Raw genomic sequence first — 23,670 nt, forward strand, 5'->3', positions numbered from 1 at the left:
TGAACACCAGACTAAGTTAAAGATCAACTTGGAATTGTCTACATGGTTGCCCCAATCACATTTCGACCAGATAAAAGAAGACAACTCCCACTATTCTCAAATGCAACACATCTGAATACTAAGACAAATAAACGCATATTTTAAAATCAGGATACTGAAACATGTCAATTTAAAGTTCTCTCTGCAGAACTTCTGCAGGAAATTGATGGTAATTTCCTTAATGGACCTGTTATTAGCTTTTTTCTGATTTTTTTTTGTAATGCACCATGCCATTCAGTTCTCTTTCAAGGGAAACAATGTAGCATAAGTTTACACAACAACCAAATACACATAAAAAGCTTGTCATTTACATTGGAAACACCTTAGAAACAAGAAGAGCTGTTATGGGAAGGCTAGAATCTGTACAACTGCTATATGGAATGAGTTCAGTTGATTTTATGATACATGCTATTATTAAAATTACAAATAAAAATCACATAACTTAAGATTTTATAAAAATTACAGCCATACTAATTACACTGTGATCAGGATACATCATTACACATTGGATGGTTTTAGATGGGCCAGCATACCTTAGCATACCTTTATGATATTTATAACGGTTCACCTTAGTACCTATAAATAAACGCTGACAACGGATAACAGAGTTAACAGATTGCACCATAGTTTTGCCACTATAAATTTAGGATATCAGGCTATGATTTTTGCAAAAGCAAAAAAAACAAGTTTTCTGTACACTCATAATTTGCAGAATAATATCACTGTCTCATTTTCATTTCAGGATAAACAAAAATAACAATTGTAAACATAGACCTACACATATTTCTGCTAGTAAAATCTTTCAACATTCGCAACATGCAACATTAGCATCACATATTTTGGATAACTTCATTTTAGATTAGAGAATGGTGGTCTCCATATTGGTCAGACTGCAAAAACTACATTTTTTTTAGTTTTTAGCCAGTTTCGGGAAGCTGAAAAAACTAGTCACATTTCTGCGTGCTGTGCAAGGTCTTCTTATTCTGTTACTTCATATGCAGACATGGGTTGACATAAGGATATACAAAACCATCACTTTACTACAGCCCTCTATGGATACATGATTCGCTTGTCTGCACAGCATAGTGCTTCTGCACCGGCTCCCCAGGTGTCCTACACTATCACCATATAGATCTGTAGTAAATTAGTCATCCTAGGTTATGGGGTAAAAGGCTACTACTGGTGAGATGGGGGAGTGTAAGCCTCAAACTACTAATATATCCATAATATCTTGACTCACTTCCAGTCTATGTAAGGATGATCCATAGAAGTAATCATAGAAATCAAAGAGATTACAACCAGGTGTAGAACAGAGGTGATACATTCCTATCACTGCTCTTGTGTATCTGTAAACAAGGAACATAGGCAATAACTGCATCTTATCACTGAACGATTCAAAAGAATAATTCACAAATACTAATGTTTACATTTCAAAAATATGTAAGAAATTCAACAACATACAATATCAACCATGCAAAAGAGTTTGACTGTAGAATTTTGCAGTACATGTTCATAGTTATAGAAACTGCTAAATAACATTTGAAAGTACAGTGGGAAAAAATCATAGGTAAAATCCTACTTGTAACAGCAAGAGAAAAGATATGAGAAAGAGAGATGGCAATAAAATTTCCTTACATACATTTTTCTTAGCATAAACATTTTTGTTAGAAATGACATGTCTACCAGCAGAATACCACCAGACAAGCTAATATCAACAAGGTTTAAGGGTATTAATTAAGAAGTAATTAAAATGATACCCAAAGCTCTGAACTTTTCAAGCATAAACAACCCACAAAGTATGCATAAATGCAATTAATCATAAGCATCAAATCTACATACATGTAAATATAATTCTTATGTTTCATGGTAGATAAACCTTGTTTTTTATTTAACGAACGGCACAAAACTGATGACACTACAGCTTTCTGCAAGGGACATTGACAGACAAGAGCTATTACTTTTATATTGCAATAGCTCTTGTTTTGACAATGTTTCCATGGCAGAAATCTTTAACAACTGATTCTGTATCTATTTCAACAACTTTGTATAGCCTATGTGTAATATTAGCAGATTATTTAGACAAGCCTGTCCCATAGTGCCCCACATCGATGTTTTGATTCGCTTCAATGCAGAAAAAGGTCTCTCACTGCATTAGTGGCAGGCAAAACCAACACTACTGTAGATAAGTGAGCCTCTCCACTAGTTGGGCTAGAGCACTTATGTAGCCTCACCGCTTCATTGCTAGTTGCGCTAGAGCTAGGCTGAACGAGCTTAGACTGCAATTCTTAGTACTCAGGCCAGATTCACCAAAAAATTGGGCGGCACTGGCGCCCAGCCTCCCCATGGCATTTGGGCCTGATAACAACCTTGTGTAACTAATAATAAATACTACTATTACTGCTCAGAGCAAGAAATGAACAAGTTGTGTGCTCATGGCTTACATAAAGTGTGTGAAAGAAACAACTCTAAAGGTGGGACCTTTAGTTAACCATGCCACCATGTAAGAAGTCTATATTTGTGTGTTTCTATCTTAAATCTCTTCTTATAACCAATATCAAACCCATTTGAGCTATGATAGTCCATGATGTCAAGGTAATTAAATAAAACTATGCCGTAGAAACCAATTCTGGTCAGAATTCAAATTTTATAAATTTAAATTTGTGAGTAAATCAGTTTGAACACTTGTACTGCTATAGTAGACAAGCATACAAAACCTGTTAGGATGTTACTGCATTTTATCTGCTTATGAAGTGAAAGTTACTAGGAAAGGGTTATTATTATTTTTGGAGCTTCAAACAGTGTCATATCGACTTTTGAATTGCTATACACTACTATATTTCCATAAATGCGGATGGTGCAGATTTGAATTTTTACGCTTGTTGAGTTACTGCAGGATGAGTGTTTCAATGAAATTTCCAAGTCGCAAATTAAAGTGGATGCTTTGGTAAAAAACATGAGTAATTCGGCACCTGAGGTCATAGCAGAGCAATCTTATCTTACTTAGCAGCACTATTTTGAAATAGAAATTATAGAAATGTGGTTAATCTTTATTGTGGATTAGCTTGTGCATCATTTGTAAATGCTGCTTCCATCTTTTGCAAACATGGAGTTTTGAGTAAAAATTGCAAGGAACAAAATTGACTTGACCTACGGGTCTTTGCTGTTTCTATTATGTGAATAATAGCAATGGGAAGATTAGCCGATTCAAGGATATTGATATACATGTAGATTGCCATCCACTATATTTCTACTCAACTCATTTGCAACCATCAGGACCTAACTTTGCTCTCAGCTAGGCTACCAAAGCAAGTTACTTTGCCTTGAAAATTTACCCATTCCATGTACAATTGTTTCTAAGTTATATAAGAAAAACCTATGACTAAGTGTGAAATAAAATTTCAGGCCAATCAGAAAAAAAACTTACAAATTTGCCTCCATGATATCTCTGGCAAAAGTTATAACCAAAATCCTAAACCCATACCGACGTCTACCTAAACCGGGTATTATTGTGGCAATTTTCAATTTTATCGTTTGCGATCAATTTTTTTTCAACTCCAGAAGTAAATACGCAGATTCAAATGTGGTAAGACAGTGAAATACTGCATAAATCAAATAAAACCATATTTTTGTTGTTTGAAATTTTTCCTTAACTTATAATTTTGCCAATCTGAATCGTTATGCTCAAATGGAAAATAGCCTTTTTGGTAGTAACCCGTCATCAGGCTAAAGTTATCATTCGCCTTCGATAAGGTCATATCGATTATTAGAGTGGTTTATTAAGCCTGAAAAATCAAGAATAGACTTATTGGACATATTCCTAATTGTTGAAACATGTTTATGACAGTTTATTTGAGTTATATTGGCATGTAGATTTGCTATGATTTGGTTTGAAGCATGCTCCTCAGCAGGACAAGTTCGAAATTGGAGTTTCATGATTTTTACGATCATAACTAACTGTTATATATAAAAATTATTTTTTTTGCATCGTATGTAGCAAAACAATAATTTTAGCTAAATTATTTATATTTTTACTATTATTGTTGTGAAATGTTAACTTTGTTTCAGCAAGTATAGGTCTTTGAAAATCAGAAACTTTCTGATACTACCTTGCTTGAAACACATGTCTACTTGCAAGTAGTATGAAATCTCCATCAGAATGTTATACCATTTCAAAGAGGAGAGTGGCAGTTTTGAAAATTGAATGGAAAACTTATTTCAATTCAGTTTTTTGCAGTTGTAAATTAATTTATAACATGCTTTGAGAAATAACTGGTAATTGAGGTAGATCTCGTGAAAGTTAGTCTGTTGCAAATGAGTTAAAATGTATGCTGTGATCAGCAGAAGGTTCTGTTACCAGCTGAAACATTGCTTCTGACATGAGGTCTTCTCAAGCCAGCTAATTCTACTACAACAGTAACTATTCCTATTGGCTGCTGACCAACTAGCTTAATTGGCATGCAGCCAAAGGTCTAGCCTAGCTTTGTTGGAGAGTTGTTTACTGTTATAGTAAACTATAAAATGGCACAGTGAATAGCACAGTGAACATCTTCAATCCATCTTCATTTAATATAATTTATTAATATCCCATATGTATTATTTCATGAGTTTAACTATTTCATGAGTTATATAATACTACCAGGAAGGCAAGCGTTGCCTGTGATTACTGTAATGTTCAATCAGATAGTTTGCAGCATGCGGGCAGATTTTCAACACGCATTGCTATATTGCTTTCCAGACAACAATCTACGAGCATATTCATTAAAATCATTGATCCTTAAAAAAAGGAGGGAGTTTCTAATCAGTTAGATCGGTACACAATTTATTGAAAACAAAAGTTATAAGGTGCCCTATTTGTTGTGTTTGCTGTTTAGCTCATTAGACTTGTACCAGGATGCTGAATGTTATTTCCATCAACTGTGGCTGCCTGTATGTTTTGATTGTATGTCATCATCATGTCATCATCATCATTGTAAGACTTTATATGCTGATGTCTTGCTGTAATAAAGTTAGTTATACACACGCACCTAACGGAGCAAGAGATTCGCCTCAATTATAGTTAGTTGCACTGCACCATAGCACCAATACATCAAGGCTGAAGTATTAACAAATGCTAGTTAAGTACAACAGTATACAAACTATATATCAAGCAAAAGCATTAAAAAACACTATTGAGTTTCAGATGATGTGACTAGTAAGAATTTTACAAGTTAGGAGTTATGAGGCTATCACTAGCGTCACATTCAAAAATATATTTAAAAATGTGGAGAAACCAACTGGACCTATGAAAAATCAATATTAATGTAAATACAATCCTGGTAATACTAGTATCATTTCAGAGAGGATTTTTGACTGATTACTTTTCTGATTAGTTTATTAATATCAAACAAATGATTTTAAAGTCATGACAAAAATAGTGAGCACAAAGTGTACCGACCATTTCTATAAAACTAATTCACTCACAAAAAGGGAAACTCTGAAAATATACTTTCTTGCCTACGTAGGTTCAAGCACACTGGAGATTATCACTGTTTTTATTATGCTGATTTGGAGTTGTGCGCACGTTGAGCTACCTTACGGTTTTTTCGATGGACATTGAATGGTGTTTTAATAGACATTTGCATGAATCTGATTAACGCCAATGCATTGTTGAAAAACATGATAAAGCTACAAGAACCGTGATGCTAATTATCGAACCCTAGGTCAATAACTATTTATTAACCCCTAGGTCAATAACTAACAGCACAATCTCATCAGACCTAGCAGCATTCTGAACATTAGCACATCTAGAACTGCTTCAATCAGAATAATGTCTGAAGAGTGAAAAGGTTTACAATAGAATAGCGTGTACGGCATCATCTGGTGAATCATTTGGACGTACTAATTCCATCATTTACAAATATGACACATAAAATAAAGATTTTTGAGTAACAGTAGGAGGTTGACTTGCAGATTTTTGTTAGGTCCACCCTGCGGATGATTTGCGGAGTGGCCCATTATGGAAACATAATGATTAAAGCCACATCAAGATAGGATTTTGGCAACAGAAAGCAACTGGTTTCCCAGTCATTGTATACAAGCATCCATTACACTAAATACTAAGTGAATGCACACAAGTACATGCGATACCAATCCTCACACTAAGGGTGCTAGTACCAAGTATGTTATGTAACAATAGTAAAGCACGACCAAACCCTCTATAGGCAATGGTCTGACTCTAACCAAGTCATTTGCTGGCATACTCTGCTTCTTTACATGCACTAGTAAAATCATATTAACATCCTTTATTTAGTAACTATTTTAGTTTAATCATGTGATATATAGAGTACAAACTAACCATTATTCTCATAACACCCTCCATCAAATACTGACTAACCTTTACATATGATGTTAGTATCCTATCTCTCTGTCATTATCATGGTTTGTAGATATCTTCGATTGAACAGCAAGTTGTTGGAACTCCACATAGGCTCTCAATATTAAATAGGCAAATTTAGCAGACACGAAGAAAACGTCTGCAAAAATGAAATAAAAACATTAAAAATATTATTTTAAGACAGTGTAATTTTAAATTTACTAGTGATGGGAACAAAAAGAGTTACGAACAGGCATACAGCCAGGACAGGTTAAAAACTAAGATCATTACACAGATTGGGAAGAATTCTTGCTTACAAATTCTTGAGCAGAAACATCAGAAATCACTTCAATAGAACTGTCACGACGGCTTTAAAAAGGACTAACAGTATAGCTCTCCAAACAAATAATTAGTTTTAGTTTTAGTTGAGTGGGTGCATGATGATACATGATATATGAGTTGAGTGAGGTCTGGTGATATTGATTACGTAGTTACGTGGCATGCGTAAGCAAAAACCATGACCCAGGACCCAAGGTCATTAATAGAGCAACCACTGTGTCTGTCATATATCATGGATAGAAGTGTTAGAAGATAACTCAATGAATACCCTAGATACCCTATGCACACCTTACTGAAAGTGTACCTCACCAAGGTATGAGTAGGGTATCAGACAAAGGTCCAACTATCAAACAATATCATGACACAATACAAAAAGGTACTGGAGGAGCCAAAACGCAACACCTGCTATGTACAAGTTACAATTCCTGAATTTAAAATGAAGTAACATTATGCTGTACTAGCATTGATGCTGGTGTAAATTCATTTGTTGGTTCCACAGTTATGTACATGACTTTAGGTGTCTACTTAACAACTTACAGAACGACGAATGCTGAGTTTTAACAAGGTTATGAGGTATTAATAATATTGAAACTAATTGAATTGAGTTAATACTTGTGAGCAAGCATAACAAGGACCTGTAGTTCTTTAGCCATAACAATGACTTCTAGTGTTCCACCCATAACCATGATATTTAGTGTTCCACTCATAACAAAGACATCTAGTGCTCTAGCCATAACAATGACCTCTAATACTCCAGCCATTACCATGATCCGTAGTATTCTACCTATAACAAGTATTAATACTTAGCATCATTTTGTACTTTGAAGGTTGACTTGCAACAAAATTCACATTACAGTTATTTGGTATCAAAACACTCACCATGTCTCAGTCTGTTGTGTTGTAAATGCAAAATATGTGGGACTGTGATTACAAGCTCTTAAAATTTCAAAAATGAAAAGTTAATCGCCGCCTGTGCGGCTGCGATTAACAAAACTGTCGTAGATTAGAATCTCGTGACAAAACTGTCGTAGATTAGAATCTCTTTCCAAATTGTCTCAAATGGGACGTAGTTGAACGAGATGGCATTTGTTTACACTTTCGTGCAACCTCATTCGTCAAAATATTTTTACAAATATACTTCACGGGTTTAATAAAACCATGTATATTGTCTTTCTGCGTCTATTTCATCATCATTGTAACGCTGTCGCTCTGAGCGCTAATATCCTATAACCTAATGTAAAAGTTTGTTTAATTGTTTGACATTAGCTCGAATGAGTACATATCATTCTCTGACAAACATGACAAGCCTGTTGGTAACCTATGATGATCAAGAAATGCTGCAAAAATTGTTTGCGCTGTTTGGCAGGAAGGATGGGTTGTAATAAAATTGAAAAGTAGCAAGCCTCTATATTTGATACAGGCCCTGCGATAAAACTCCAAGTGTTTGTCATAAACTAGTGCTACAAGAGGTTTTTTATTGAGCTTTTTATTGGTCTTTCAATTCATGTGAGCACATCACGTGCTAATACAGTAACCAAATGAGTTGATTATGTCAGACAAATAAACCAATTCCAATCTATGGCAGTTTCGTGATGGCGGCGATAAACGGTTCGTTTTTGACCTTTCAAGAGCTTGTAATCACATTTTCACATATTGTGCACCTACAAAACGGCAGAGTAAGACATGGTAAATCTTTTGGTACTAAATCACTGTATTGTGAATTTTGTTGCAAGTCAACCTGTAGACAATTTTTTGTTGAAGTTATGAAAATTTAGCAATAATGTACAATAGCATAAATAAATAAGAGACGCGCAAAAGATCAAAAATTTATTATGTTTTATTCACCCTTCACCTTAATCAACATCCTCAATCTCCTGCAGACGAACCGCAAGTGACTAAATCTGAAGTTAGTTGGTAGGAATAGCAAGCTTCTAGTTACTAATTTCATGTACTAATATTTCTTATATTATTATTACATCTACATTTTTTATAATTTAAACTAGCACTAAGTGCACAAAGAGTCTCTATTAGCTTCTAAACAACTGGAACTTTACAGGATCGATAATTTTGAATAGTCTCCAATTACCAACACGAAGCAGGTAATCGCAGTGACACATTTGTCAGCGTTGAGACATATCTTTATGGAGAATGATGTCTTCAGCTGAAACTTGGATTGATTGATTTCTTTTAGACAAATCAATGTGGTTGCTAATTAAGTTTTATTATACTTTTACAAATGCATCAATTGCCACTCATTTAAAATAACGATGCCTTATTACAGATGGGCTCTTTAGTGTGAATGTTAGCTAATATTCAAGCTCTATAATAGGACAGGATTGCTTGCGTTGCATTTCCGAAAGGTTACAATTATATTTGTTGGAACTACATGATAAAGGACTAAGGCTATTAGTAATCATGAAGCTAATTGACAGGCTAGCTAATCATTCAATCTTAACTCATTGAATTATAAGGTATAAATATTATCTATAATTATTGATTACTAATACTAGTGCTATCATTATGGCAAAAAAGTTCTTGTGAACAAGACAAACATTTGACACCAAATTTTAAGCTTTAACATCCCCTCTTGACTAATTCGACAGTCAAATTTTTTTAATGAAACGAATTCTAGTGAGAATCAATTTCAAAAAACATCTCAAACCCAAATTACGTTATATGACATAAGTTAATTCCTTTATAAAATAGTAAATTTCTAGAAATTCCAATCGAGATGAGATGGATTGAAAGCAAAGTCCCATTCTTCATCTTCCAACTTGTTTTGCTATGACTTTCTTCTGAAATGATGCTATTTTTTGTTTTAATGTTGTTTTTTGTAGTATTCACCCCCACTCCCATACTTCAAAATTCTATTTGATAGACCCATTGTCATCTATCCTTCTCATCTATCTATCAAATCCATCTCTCTATTTATCAGCTATCACCTATGTATTGTTTTCTTGTACCTGAATATCGATTTCTTACAGAAATAAGTCTTGAACCATGGCTTTGCTGTTAAAACATACATATTACCACAACAAAACATAAGCTGAAGCAGAGACATTCATAGTTTCCAAGTTCTAAGCTAAGTCTAAGTTGCCAACTTTATCAAAAAATTTGTCAAAATAATAGCGCATTCGAGTTATTTACACTTTTTCCATAGAGTTACCATTGCTTTCTAGTAGTACCAGCACAAAGTTAGCCGAAATCATATGTAAGTAAACACAAATCAGCACTCGTTGCAGATTAAACTTATCAAAACCACTCAGTTTTCAAAACGTATAACACCTCAAAGTTATCTTATCTTGTTCCATGGAGTTAGTACTGCCTACTAATTGCACCAACACAAAGTTAGTCTTAATCAGATCTAAGCAAATACAATAAAAACTATTTTGCGCATCAAAGTTATCAAAAAAACTAGTGAAGTTTTCCAAAAGAAATAGCACATTGGAGTTGTCTTGTCTTCTTCCATAGAGTTAGTATTTCATACTAGTAGCACCAGCGCAAAAATGGTTTCAATCAGCTAAAAGTGAATACAATAACACTCATTAGCAGATCATACTTACCAAAATGACGTCTTCATAACAAATGAGGTGAATGTGTGGCCCGGTCCTTTATCTTCCACATGTACTCAACAAACCAAAATGAGTTCTCGAATGACACGTCGTCAGCGTGAAGAACTAATATAATATATTTGCGCAGCATCATATTTTCTATGTTTCCAACTTGTCGTTCAATCATGTCTCACTACAAGCTAAACAAAACATACAGTATGATATTTCAGTTTCTTGTCAAAACTGAACTCAGTAATATGCAGTTAGAGTCATTAGACTCTAATTCACAGGAAATACCTTGAAATTATTTTGGGTTTTTAACTTGTATGATGTTACTAAGAAAACTCATAGTTCCTATAGCAACCCTGTAGCGCACATAAAGATTCCCGCTAGACAAATCTACTTACTGTGATTGCATGACAAATTTCTTTTTAAGTTATTAAATTTAATTTAAAAGACTGAGCAAAGTGAATTTAATTTAAGTCTCTACATTTACAACAAAATTATTGCACACATACAATAAAATGAGTTTTTTCTAATTTTCGATTCCTTGCATCTAATGATTACAATTCAAAAGGAAAATTAGAATTATCTTCTCATAATAAATATAACCTCTAGCCGAGTTAGGTTGCTATAAAATTAGTAGTTGCTTTGTCCATGAAAAAGCAACAACAAAACATCAAAGATTTGAAGAAAACTTGCAATAGTAATTTATTTAAAATTGCTGATGGCTAAGAGTTATTTGTAAAAAACTATAAAAATGGCTATTTAGCTTTTGTTAAGTAAAATTCATCTGCAACATATTAAACAAAGCTTTAATGTGCTTAACTTCATAATAACTGATTTTGGTAACTTTCAAGGGATACAAAAGAATTTCATACATGGAAATACAACTACCGTAGTAAATGAATATCTTTAAAACCTTACCATCTGAGACTTGTGAATATACGATGGGCAAACATCCTTTAGATATCCGAGAACTAAAATACAGAATAATAGAGTAGAAAGAATGTAGCCCATAAATCCTTAAAAAAAAACATAAAACTATACATACAAAGTAGACAATGATGGCTGCAGTAAGATAATTAATTTACATTCAGTTAGTGTAACAATAAACACAGACTTACATATTACATGTAAATAAAAACTGTGGAGAGATATTATTTTTTCTAATTGTTTTAATAAAAAAATGTAATTTAAAGAAAAATTAACTTTTCAAACATTGTTTAATCAGTTAGAGTTATTGTTGGAACTGCTTAAACTAATATACAAAGTGTTTCGTAAGTGAGAGAATTATGACAGCTCATACGGTGGGCTGATAAAGCGCAGAAAATAAGGTTTTGCACAAACATTCCATAAAGTGTTTGAGTGATGGATTAGTTTGGGTGTTTGAATGTTGGGTTACTATGCCGAATCTCATGGGTTCAAATTCTGTTGGAAAGAATATTTTACATTTAGTGGTAGCTTCTGACAGACAGAAGGAGATACACAGTCTTATTACCTAAAATACACATACCCTGGCAGACTCCAATACCGTATAATATCATAGGGAAGCCAATGAAGTGCAGAGAATAACTATATGCTCAATGTTTACTATAATAAGAATCATGTCTGTCTGAAGCTGCAGTTTGATGTAAGTAAGATTGTATTGCATAGGATTTCAACTCTTAGCCATCAGCTTTGTAGATAGATATGTGAACCGCTTCACCAATTGCTCCAAACTCTAGCCAAAGCTACTGGCTAAAAGTTGGAGCCTGCCACTGCAGGAGGTTAGCAAAAACAGAGTTATGCTGGATTCAAACATGCAACTTTCAGCATTGAAGACTAACATTAACAAATGAACCAATCAACACTCCTTGGCATTACAGAATAATTTAATATTTTGTTATTATACCTGTAGATTGCTCACAGCACACCAGGCTCAAAAGATATTAGTAATTTTAAAACTACTGTAGGAGAATGATTGGGCAGGTAGGAGTATGATAGGTGGGAAGTATCATAGGCGGATATGCCAAATGTTGCTGGCTTTATTCCTGAACAAAGCAATCTGCTGCGCAACCTCAAAACGTGACTTCAAATGATAGACACGTCTTTTATTATAGCAAATGCTACTAACCTGGCAGTCCAGAGTGCCATGAGAGATTCTAATTTTGAAACATCCTAGTTGTCAGATCTCCTAAATAATCAACAAATGCCAACATTTGAAAAGACATTTATATTTTTTATATTAAAATTTACTGATGTTGTTTAAAAGTTCATCAATACTAGTTTCAGTATAAGGAACTGATATACATGCAAATGCTTTTTTTAATGAATCCTATATTTACTTGCGTTATCATGCAGCTATAAAGAAACTAACGTCATACTGCTTCTTGTCAGAAAAGACCTGTTTAAGCTGAGAACGTTCACTATAATAAGTGTCATGGCTGTCCAAAGCTAATGCTGCAGGTGGAAAAAATGATTGCATCGCAGAAGATTTTATCCTGCAACATTTCGCTCTGCCAGCGCGCTTCTACCGATTAATTAAACTAAAGTGGAAGTTCATCTATGATTTAACAAGTAAGTAAAAGCTCTTACTGGGAACAGTTTCCAGGCTTTCTTAAGTGTCTTGCAGACATCAAATTTGTAACATGTGTTGATCACTCTAAGAGAGAGGAAGAGTTTGTTATCATCGAGTTTGTTCACAGGAAACAGGAAGCAGGTCCATCATGCAGAGACATTTAGACTCCATGTATTCAGATGTTCCTTGAAATACCATGGTCGTAGTCTCCCACTTAACGTTGGTTCCTGAAATATTTCCTAAATTCGTAAGTTGAGAGACTTTTTATGAAAATTTACTTGATACTGAACTAGTTAATATTTGGGCTTTTGTTGAAACCTCTTCCAATTTTTTCAAGTCATAAAAAATGTTATCTAATTTGTGAGAATACAGAAACCTCTCGGTACTCTACTTTGTAAAATGCAGCCTCACTTGGGCTCTACGTAATATTTTATAGACTCGCTAGCAGTAGCCTTGTGATGCCCGGGACATTTTTCATTTTCAATCAGAGAGTCAGTAGGTGAGTGTTTAAGAGGCTGGTTCATGGGAACCAAGCAGAGTTCATAGGAAGCAGTTTTGAAACCGAATATTTTTTAGCACCTTGGCAGAAAGCATACAGAAAACTGTATGCAGTTAATAATTAGATTAGGCTTTTGTTGAAACCTCTTCCAATTCGTCATAAAAATGTTACCTAATTTGTGAGAATACAGAAACCCCTCTGTACTCTACTTTGTAATATGCAGCCTCGCCTGGGCTCTAATAGGTAATATTTTATAAACTCGCTAGCAGTAAGACTTGCGATGCTCGGTACATTTTTTATTTTCAATCAGAGAGTGAGCAGGTGAGTGTTTAAGAGGATGGTTCATGGGAACCAATCACATTTCATAGCAAGCAGTTCTGAAACCGATTTTTAGAAACCTGGCAGAAAGCATAAACTGTATGCAGTTGAAAATTAGATTTTTGGTTTTAGATTCACAAGTTTGGTTAAAATAATTGAAAAATTGGGAAACAGATAATGTTAGTTCAGACTGACATACACGCACACATGTACAAACGCACACACAGACATACAGACACACACTCACGCACACGCAAGCACACACGCTAAGTATTAACACACATATGCAAGCACGCACACACATTCCACACACAGGCACACATGGCACACACACATACGCACGCACACACCCCACACACACATACGCACACACACACATACACATGCGCACACCCCCACACACATACGCGCACACACACACACGCACGCACGCACACGCACACACACACACACGCGCACACGCGCACACGCATACACACGCACGCACACACATACAGACACACACATACATATGCACATATACACACACTTACACACACACACACACACAATAATAAAAAAGTGGGTTTTATTAGTAAAGATTAATTTTCTGTAGCAATGAAACATCTTTATATCAGATCTTTTTCCTTATGAGAAGAAAAGATATACCGCAGTGAAAGTTCAAACTACTGACCTAAGATTTTGTACCTACTATTTTTGTGTAGCTTGTCAACAATAAGTTATCCGACTTAAGCTTGTAGCATTTCAACTCCTCATAAAACATCAGCATCAACAGTCATGGCTGGGATTTTTACAGAACCACCTTCACTGGTGATCTACTGGTTACTTGTCCTGCCACCTTTAAAATGTGCTGGTACTTCCATTTCTTCTATAAAAATGTTGGAATGACACAATCGAGTTGAGGTTATGACTAGAATATCATATTTAATTTTGAAGTGTTGTAAATACAGTGAAACCCGGATAACTAGCCCTCGGATAGCTCGAACACATGGTTAACTCTAGCGGATTTGTTTGGTCTGTTCCCACTCAATGATAAATTGCTTTAGATAACTCGACCTTAACATTGTTAACTTAAATAGTTTTATGCCCGACGGCTACCAAGAGGGTTGTTATCTCTTTAGAATATCACTTTATTCTTAGCCATAAAGATAAACATCAACTTTTAGTAGTTCTTAGGCGTCATTATTAACACTATCGACAAAATATTTTTGTTAATGACTTTTCTAAAGCTGTGCATAAAAATAAAATTAAGAAAAAAACATAGGCTTGGGGAGAGCCCTTCGTAAGCAAGGAGAAGCGAGGTAACTGTATGATAAACTTAAAAAAAATCAACAAAACTGGTTTCTTGTTAAAACGCTCAAGAGAAAAGTGTGTCTTTTTTCTGAATGTTTCAACGGCGATCAGGTTTTGCCTATTTTAATCTGAAAACGTGCTGACAGTCACATCACCTAAAACAAACAAACAAATCTCAAGTAATAGGAAAATATTTATACTTTCTGATACAACTTGTTAAATCGTTACACGAGAGGCCCTTTAACTTGCAACAAGGAATCAATGATTTTGATTTATATATTGTTTATACATGTACTGATAAATACATGCACTTGAAACAGTGTTCTCATGAACTTGAACGCTGTGATAACTCAAACACTTTCTCTCGGTCATGTGAAAGTTGAGTTAGCCGAGTTTCACTGTATTTAGTTTTGAATCAATCTGCAAACAGACTTTCTAAGTACCAAGTGAGTTTTGAATAAACATGATTCTTGAAAAGACGTTCAAATAGCTCCTTATTGTTTTGTGGTAATGTTTAACTTATTTAGAAATTGAATATGCTGCATTAGCTTACCTATTAACAATGCAAACAAAGTGAATGTTCTAGTAAAAACAATAACTAGCATTTAGCAAATCAGAGCTAGCAACTGTTAAATAGCCAGTAAATCCTCGCATTTAGCACAGCACAGCAAGCAACTATCAAATAAAATTGGCAAATATGTTTTGGCAAATTAACTTACGGACAACTAGCAAATTCAAGCTATCAACTAAAAACTGGCAAATAGCAAATATAGCTGGGCAACTAGCAACTGGCTAAAAGACTATGAATAGTTCTAGGATTTAAACTCGGATGATAGAAGTCAATGAAAAGTTCTATAATTGAAACGTCAAAGCTAATCGGCAATGGATGCGTCCTTGATTGAAACCTTAAAAACTATGATCAGATTTAGTCTGTAAAACAAGCATATGATAACCAACCAGCAATAAAAGTGTGACTTTGACAGGCAGCCATACTTACTGCAAGTGGTAGTAGTTGTAGACATGGAACGGAGCTCAGGAGCGGATGTATTAGTGCTAGAAGAATCTGCAAATTAGTACAGAGCAGAAGTGGTAAAATCTAATTTTAAACACATCGCCTTCCAATCAAATCAATTTAATCTGTTGAATACCAGACTAAGTTTAAAGATCAACTTGGAGTTGTCTACATGCTTGCCCCAATCACGTCCTGACCAGCCAGGAAAAGACAACTCCCACTATTCTCAAAGGCAACACATCAGAATGATATGACAAATACACACATCTTTTAAAATCATAATGCTGAAACATGTTAATTTGAAGTTCTCTCTGCAGAACTTCTGAAGGAAATTGATGCCCATTTCCTTAACAAACCTGTTATTCGCTTTTTTCTGTTTTTTTCTAACGCACCATGCCATTCAGTTCTCTTCCAAGGGAAGTAATATAGCATAGGTTTACATAACAACGAAATACACAAAAAAACTTGCCATTTACATTAGAAACACCTTAGAAACAAGACGAGCTGTTATGGGCAAGCTAGAATCTGTACAACTGATGTATGAAATGAGTGCAGTTGACTTTAATATACATGCTATTATTATAATTACACATAAAAGTAACATAAATTAAAATTTCATAGGAGTTACAGCCATACTAATTACACTGTGATCAGGATACAGAATTACACATTGGATGATTTTAGATGAGCCAGCATACCCTAGCATACCCAAGAGAGATTTATAATGGTTCACCTTAGTACCCTATACCTAAACACTGACAACGGATTACAAAATTAACCGATTCTACCATAGCTTTGCAACTATAAATTTAGAATATCAGGCTATCATTTTGCAAAAGCAAAAAAACAGGTTTTCTTTACAGTCATAATTTGCGGAACAATATCACTATTTCATTTTCCATTCGGGAAAAACAAAATGAAAAATTGTAAACATAGACCTACACATATTTCTGCTAGTGAAATCTTTCCACGTTGGCAACATGCAAAATTAGCATCATATATTTTTGATAACTATATTTTATACTAGAAATTCCACTGTCGTACAGCCCACGACCAAAGTGATATTGGAAAAAGAAAGGGTACTGATGGTTGAGAAATGCAATATTAGCAGTCAAATAGGATAACTGCAATGGTAGCTGTAATGTACTGGGTGTGGGTGTTATAATATGCAACAAATAGCAATAATGAAATAAAAAGATTACATGTTTATACCTCTCCTGCAAAAAGAGAAATGTAATATTGGCCAATATTAGAAGTAAAAAGCACTGATATTATTAGAATAACCAATATTATTTATATAATAATAATATAAAACCAAAGCACAATTTTTTTTACATTTCAAAACGGCATAGCTAACAATATCACGAAGTTGTGATATTTATATAGATTTTTAGAAAATCTGTACTACCTAGTCATTGTTCCGTAGTCATCCAAACTTATAATTAATTATTGTAATAATCTCATAAGAAACGTTAAAAATATATCATCGTCATTTGCTTTACTGACACCGCGTTAGACATCAGTTAGAATGCGAAAGTATTCAAATGTGTCGGCAATGAAAAAATTGAAATCGGCAAGAATGAAACGATTTCTGTACTCCTATGTTAATTGCCGAAACCTTCGGCAATTCAAAAATGCTATAGACTAGTGAAAAGTGCACGTTTTGTTTCGTGAAACTCGCAAGACTTTATCGTTCTATTCTCTGTCGCACGGCGTGTCAATTTCCGGTCTTAACTTCTATTAATCCAAGCTTTTCAAGCGTTATGTGGCGACTTTCGTCCAAAAAAATCTGTCTATTTGTTTAGAATCCGATCAGATGGGTTAGTTTTAGGAATTTGTGGTAACCTTTCAAAGGCTTGGTAACATATTTAAATAGGTTTATGTGCATTTTGTATCATTATTATACTTAAACAACTTTAATGAAAAATAGTTAAATTTGTTGATAGGATTTCGTTGCAAGGGTTTGGTGACGCCCGTTAACGGATAATTTTTCTGGAGTTGTGTGCACATGTGCATTTATCATAATTCTCCCAATCAATTGTTTCACTCTGGTTTGGTCGTGGGAATATTAATTCAAGCTGTAGACCTAAACTACTGTACGCAATTTAAATAACAACAGCAATAATAAAATATGTTTATTATATCTCTTATTATATTAAAATGCAATATTAAAAGTAAATGGCAAGCTGCTGTGTAATATACAATTTGAAAGTTGGTTGTTGGTAAAAATAAATATTAATTCAAGCTGTAGACCTAAACTACTGTAAGTAATTAAACTAACAACAGCAATAATGAAATATGTTTATTATATCTCTGAAATGCAATATTAAAAGTAAAATATATTGTAATATACAGTTTGAAAGTTCGTTGTGTTGAATGCAGAACGGTTTTGACAGTGATATGTAACATAAATAAATATTAATAAAATAAATATTTAACTATCTCAAACTTATGTTTTACAATAATAAAATAAATATTAACTCAAGCTGTAGACCTAACCTATTGTACGTAATTTAACTAACAACAGCAATAATGAAATATGTTTATTAAATATCTTATTATATTGAAATGCAATATTAAAAGTAAAATGGCAAGCTGCCGTGTAGTACACAATTTGAAAGTTGGTTGTTGGTAAAAATAAATATCAATTCAAGCTATAGACCTAAACTACTGTACGTAATTTATCTAACAACAGCAATAATGAAATATGTTTATTACAGTTCTGAAATGCAATATTACAAGTAAAATATATTGTAATATACAGTTTGAAAGTTGGTTGTGTTGAATGCAGAACAGTTTTGACAATGATATGTAACAGAAATAAATATTAATAAAATAAATATTTAACTATCTCACACTTATGTTTTACAATAGTAAAATAAATATTACCAAGCTGTAATTCAAGCGGTTATTCAAGCTGTAGACCTTACCTACTGTACGTAATTTACCTAACAACAACAATGCCAACAATATAGAAATATGTTTATTATATCTCTGAAATGCAATATTAAAAGTTAAACGGCAAACTGATGTGTAATATACAGTTTAAAAGTTGGTTGTGTTGTGATGAATGTAGAATGGTTTCGCCAGCGATATGTAGCAGAGAGCAAGCATGGGCATTTACGCGTCTGGAAGTTTTATGCAAACTTGAGTGAAATAAAGAAATATTCTTGTCATAAAAGGACATTGTAGTAACGCCCTACCTTGTAGATAAGATGTAAAGAAATCTGGCTGATGTTCTAGATAATTTGAAAAAACTTCGGTAATTGGACAAAAACGTAGGCTGATAAACTGTGTACTACATTTTCGTACCTGTAAATCGGTCTACGCCTCAAACAGTAGACAAACAGTAGACACACAGTAAACAGGTCTACTATCTGTCACACGGCTTTATTTTTCGTCCAAATTAATCTGTCTATTTGTGTATTATCCGATCAGATGGGTTAGTTTTAGGAATTTGCGGTAACCTTTCAAAGGCTTGGTAACATATTTAAATAGGTTTATATGCGTTTTGCATCATTGTTATACTCAAACGACTTTACTGAAAAATAGTTAACTGTGCTGATTGAATTTCGTTGCAAGGGTTTGGTGACAGCCGTTAACGGATAATTTTTCGGGAATTGTGTGCACATGTGCATTTATCATAATTCTCCCAATCAATCGTTTCACTCTGGTTTGTTCGTGGGATTAGATAATGGTGGTTTGCTTATTGGCCAGCCTGCAAAAACAGAATTTTTTAGTTTTCAGCCAGTTTTGGGAAACTAAAAAATCTAGTCGCACTTCTGCGTGCTGTACAATGTCTTTTTATTCTGTTACTTCATACGCAGACATGGGTTGACATAAGGATATACAAAACCATCACTCTATTACAGCCCTCTATGGAAACATGATCCGCTTGTCTGCACAGCATAGTGCTTCTGCACTGGCTCACCCAGGTGTCCTACACGATCACAATATAGAAATTTAGTAAATTATTCATCCTAGGCTATGGGGTAAAATGCTACTACTGGTGAGATGGAGAGTGTAAGCCTGAAACTACTAATATATTCATAAGGTCTTGACTCACTTCCAGCCTATGTAAGATGATCCATAGAAGTAATTGCAGAAATCAAGGAGAATACTACCAGATGTAGAACAGAGGTGATACATTCCTATCACTGCTCGTGTATCTGTGAACAAGAAACATAGGCAATCACTGCATCATCTAATCACTGAGTGATTCAAAAGAATAATTCACAAATAATAATGTTTACATTTCAAAAATATCTAAAAAATTCAACAACATACAATATCAATCATGCAAATGAGTTTGACTGTATAATTTTGCAGTACATGCTCATATTTATAGAAACTGCTAAAGGACTTTTGAAAGTACAGTGGGAAAAGTTCATAGGTAAAATCCTATGTGTAACAGCGAGTGAAAAAATATGAGAAAGAGAGATTGCAATACAATTTCCTTTCATACATTTATCTTAGCATAAAAATTTTAGTTAGAAATTATATGTCTACTAGCAGAATACAACCAGACAAGCTAATACCAACAAAGTTTAAAGGTATTAATTAACCAGTATTTATTGTTATACATAGTGATGAACACTGGTGTACAATTACTAGGAGTGCTTGATATTTACTCCTGCTGCTTTGTCATGATTGGATAGTAGATCCTAAATGAATATCTTTACAATTAATGCTGAATAAAATAAACGGCGTTTTTAATAAAACTTGCTAGCTTGAATTTTGGTACTCTAGACAATCGCTATGACAAAATTGAAGCCATTGTAGAAGCATATATAGTTGACCGGAAAGCTGAAAATCAATATTGGTAAACAAGGAGGGAAGTCAGCCAAAGGGATATACTTTTGCCGTGGCTTTAACGCAAACTATTTTGATAGCAGAAATATTTGCTTCACTCCTTTTCTCAAGCTGCTACAAAGCTATATAAGTTTAACATCTATAAAATCTACCATTCACCATTTTGGACCTGGAGTATGTTTGATGAGCAGAGGGGATAACAAGCAGGCCTGTATTCTCTGGTTGCTAGTTGGGGCTGCAAATGATAGACGACTAGTTATGAACCCCTGAAAGTTTGGGGGAGTGGTGTAAGCCCCCAATAGGGTTTAGGGCAGTGTCCCAACACTGTGCACTTTTTTAAGCATAAACAAACCACAAAGTATGCATAAATGCAATTAATCATAAGCATCAAAATCTACATAAATTAATGCTTGTGGTTCATGGCAGGTAAACCTTTTTTATTTAACAAGCGAGCGGTACAAAACTGATGACACTACCAATTTCTTCTAGGGACGTTGACAGACAAGATCTATTACTTCTTTTTTGCAATAGCTCTTGTCTTGTCAATGTGTCCATGGCAGAGATCTTTCACAACTGATTCTGTATATATTTCAATAACTTTGTATAGCCTTTGTGTGATATTACAAGACTATTTAGACCAGCCTGTCCCTTTGTGCTCCTCATTGATGTTTTGATTCGTTTCGATGCAGAAAAAGATCTCTCACGCACTGCATTAGTGGCAGGCAAAACCAATACTAGTTAAGTGAGCCTCTCCGCTTCATTGTGCTAGAGCGCAACTACCAATGAACCGGAGCGGCTACATAAAGCCGGGTTCCCATATACGTCGCAAAGCACCGGCGGCACACCGCAGGCTATTAGCGATGAAATGGGAACGTATGCGCCGAGGACCGCCGAGGACCGCCGAGGATCGCCGGTAGTTGCCGGCGGCATCGCAATAGTTTAGCGCTGTTCAAATTTCGCAAACGGCCGCAGGCAAAACCTTCCCGAAATGCACTGTACGGGTAAAGGTCACCATTATAAGAACGGCATGGCGTGCGAATGTTTTATTTGATTACGCAATTATGTTTACGATATTATTAACGATGTGGCTTTTATGTGAACATTAAACATAATGCCGGTGCTTTGCGACGTATATGGGAACCAGGCTTTAGGGCTCTAGCGTTAGTTGTGCTAGAGCTAGACTGAATGAGCTTAGACCGCAATTCTTAGTACTCCGGCAAGATTCAGTAAAAAGTTGGGTGGCTCTACCACCCAGCCGTCCTAGGAAATATGGGCCTGATGACAACATTATGTACCTAATAACTAATACTACCATTGCAGTAACTGCTCAGAGCAAGAAATGAAAAAGTTCTGTGTTCCTGGCTTACATAAAGTATGTAAAAAACAACTCTTAAGGTGTGACCTTTAGTTAACCATGCCACCATGTAAGAAGTCTATATTAGTGTGTTTCTATCTTAAAATCTATTCTGATAACCAATATAAAACCCATTCCAACTGTGATAGTCCATGACGTCAAGGTAATTAAACAAAACAATGTTGTAGAAACCAATTCCAGTCAGATTTTAAATTTTATAAATTTAAATTTGTGAGTAAATCAATTTGAACACTTGTACTGTTATAGTAGACAAGCATATAAAACCTGTTAGGAATTGACTGTATTTTATCTGCTTATGAAGTGAAAGTCACTAGGAAAAAGTTATTATTATGTTTGGAGCTTATAGTAGTGTCATATCGACTTTTGAATTGCTATAGACTATATTTCCATAAATGCATATTTGAAATTGTGTGCATGTGAGTTACTGCATGATGTTTCAATGGAATTTCCAAGTCGCAAATTAAAGTGGGTGCTTTGGTAAAAATATGAGTAATTCTATACCTGAGGTCATAGCAGATCCCTTTTATCTTACTCAGCAGCACTATTTCAAAATATAAAATAACGAAATGTGAATAATCTTTAAAGTGGATTAGCTTGCGCATCATTCGCAATTGCTGCTTCTAGCTTTTGCCAGCATGAAACATTGAGTAAAAATTGCAAAGAACAAAATTGACTTGTTATACCGGTCGTTGCCGTTTTCATATTGTGAATAAAACATTGGGAAGATTACCTGATTCTAGGATATTGATATACATGTAGATTGACATCCACTATTTTTCTACTCAACTCATTTGCAACTATCAGGACCTAACTTTGCTCGTAGTTAGGCTACCAAAGCTAGTTACTTTGCCTTGAAAATCTACCCATTCCATGGACAATTGTTTCTAAGTTATAGAAGAAAACCTATGACTAAGTGTGAAGTAAAATTCCTTGGCAACCAGAAAAAAAGACTTACAAATTTGCCTCCATGATATCTTTGGCAAAAGTTATAACCAAAATAGTAAACCCATACCGATGTCTACCTAAACCAGAAATCATTGTGGCGATTTTCAATTTTATCGATAGCAATCAAATGTTTTAAATTCCAAAAGTAAATATGCAGATTCAGAAGTGGAAAGACAGTGAAAGACCGTATAAACCAATTAAAAAACTTATTTTTAGTGTTTGAAATTTTTCATCAACTTTAAATTTTGCCAATCTGAATTGTTATGCTCAAATCGAAATGAGCTTTTTCGGTAGTAACCCGTAGTGAGGACAAAGTTATCATTCACCTTTGATAAGGTCATATCGATTCTTAGAGCGGTTTTATGAAGTTTGAAAAATTAAGAATATAATTTTTGAACATATTGCTAATTGTTGAAACATGTTTATAACAGTTTATTTGAGTTATAATGGCATGTAAATTTGCTACGTTTTGGTTTGAAGCATGCTACTCGGCAGGACAAGTTTGAAATTGGAGTTTCATGATTGTTACATTCATAGCTAACCGTTATATATGAAAAAATATTATTTATAACTTT

At 34.4% G+C, this 23,670-nt stretch overlaps 2 protein-coding genes and 1 long non-coding RNA gene across 8 annotated transcripts in view; 1 reads left to right on the forward strand and 2 right to left on the reverse strand.

Annotated features, from left to right (window-relative positions):
- Nucleotides 1-23,670, forward strand: part of LOC137398898 (uncharacterized) — a 194,923-nt gene that overhangs the window by 68,730 nt on the left and 102,523 nt on the right. The gene's annotated exons all lie outside the window — the stretch shown is intronic.
- Nucleotides 1-23,670, reverse strand: part of LOC137398899 (sulfotransferase 1A1-like) — a 209,476-nt gene that overhangs the window by 48,084 nt on the left and 137,722 nt on the right. Inside the window, exons 4-6 of one of the 6 annotated variants that reach the window (XM_068085067.1) lie at nt 12,859-13,068; nt 11,209-11,261; nt 10,426-10,481 (exon numbers count right to left, since the gene is read on the reverse strand). The exons of the other annotated variants lie outside the window; for them this stretch is intronic. Of the exons in view, the coding sequence (XP_067941168.1) occupies nt 12,950-13,068 (119 nt within the window). The 3' untranslated portion in view covers nt 10,426-10,481; nt 11,209-11,261; nt 12,859-12,949. Of the gene's footprint in view, nt 1-10,425; nt 10,482-11,208; nt 11,262-12,858; nt 13,069-23,670 lie in introns of those variants that run through there. 6 annotated transcript variants of the gene reach the window in all.
- LOC137398904 (uncharacterized) lies at nt 16,001-20,134 on the reverse strand. Its single transcript, XR_010979050.1, has 3 exons — nt 20,030-20,134; nt 19,744-19,903; nt 16,001-16,014 (listed from the first exon to the last, which is right to left on the reverse strand). It is a non-coding gene; the product is annotated as an uncharacterized lncRNA (long non-coding RNA).

This window comes from Watersipora subatra, chromosome 6 (assembly GCF_963576615.1).
Source record: "Watersipora subatra chromosome 6, tzWatSuba1.1, whole genome shotgun sequence".
In the NCBI taxonomy this organism is placed as follows: domain Eukaryota; kingdom Metazoa; phylum Bryozoa; class Gymnolaemata; order Cheilostomatida; family Watersiporidae; genus Watersipora; species Watersipora subatra.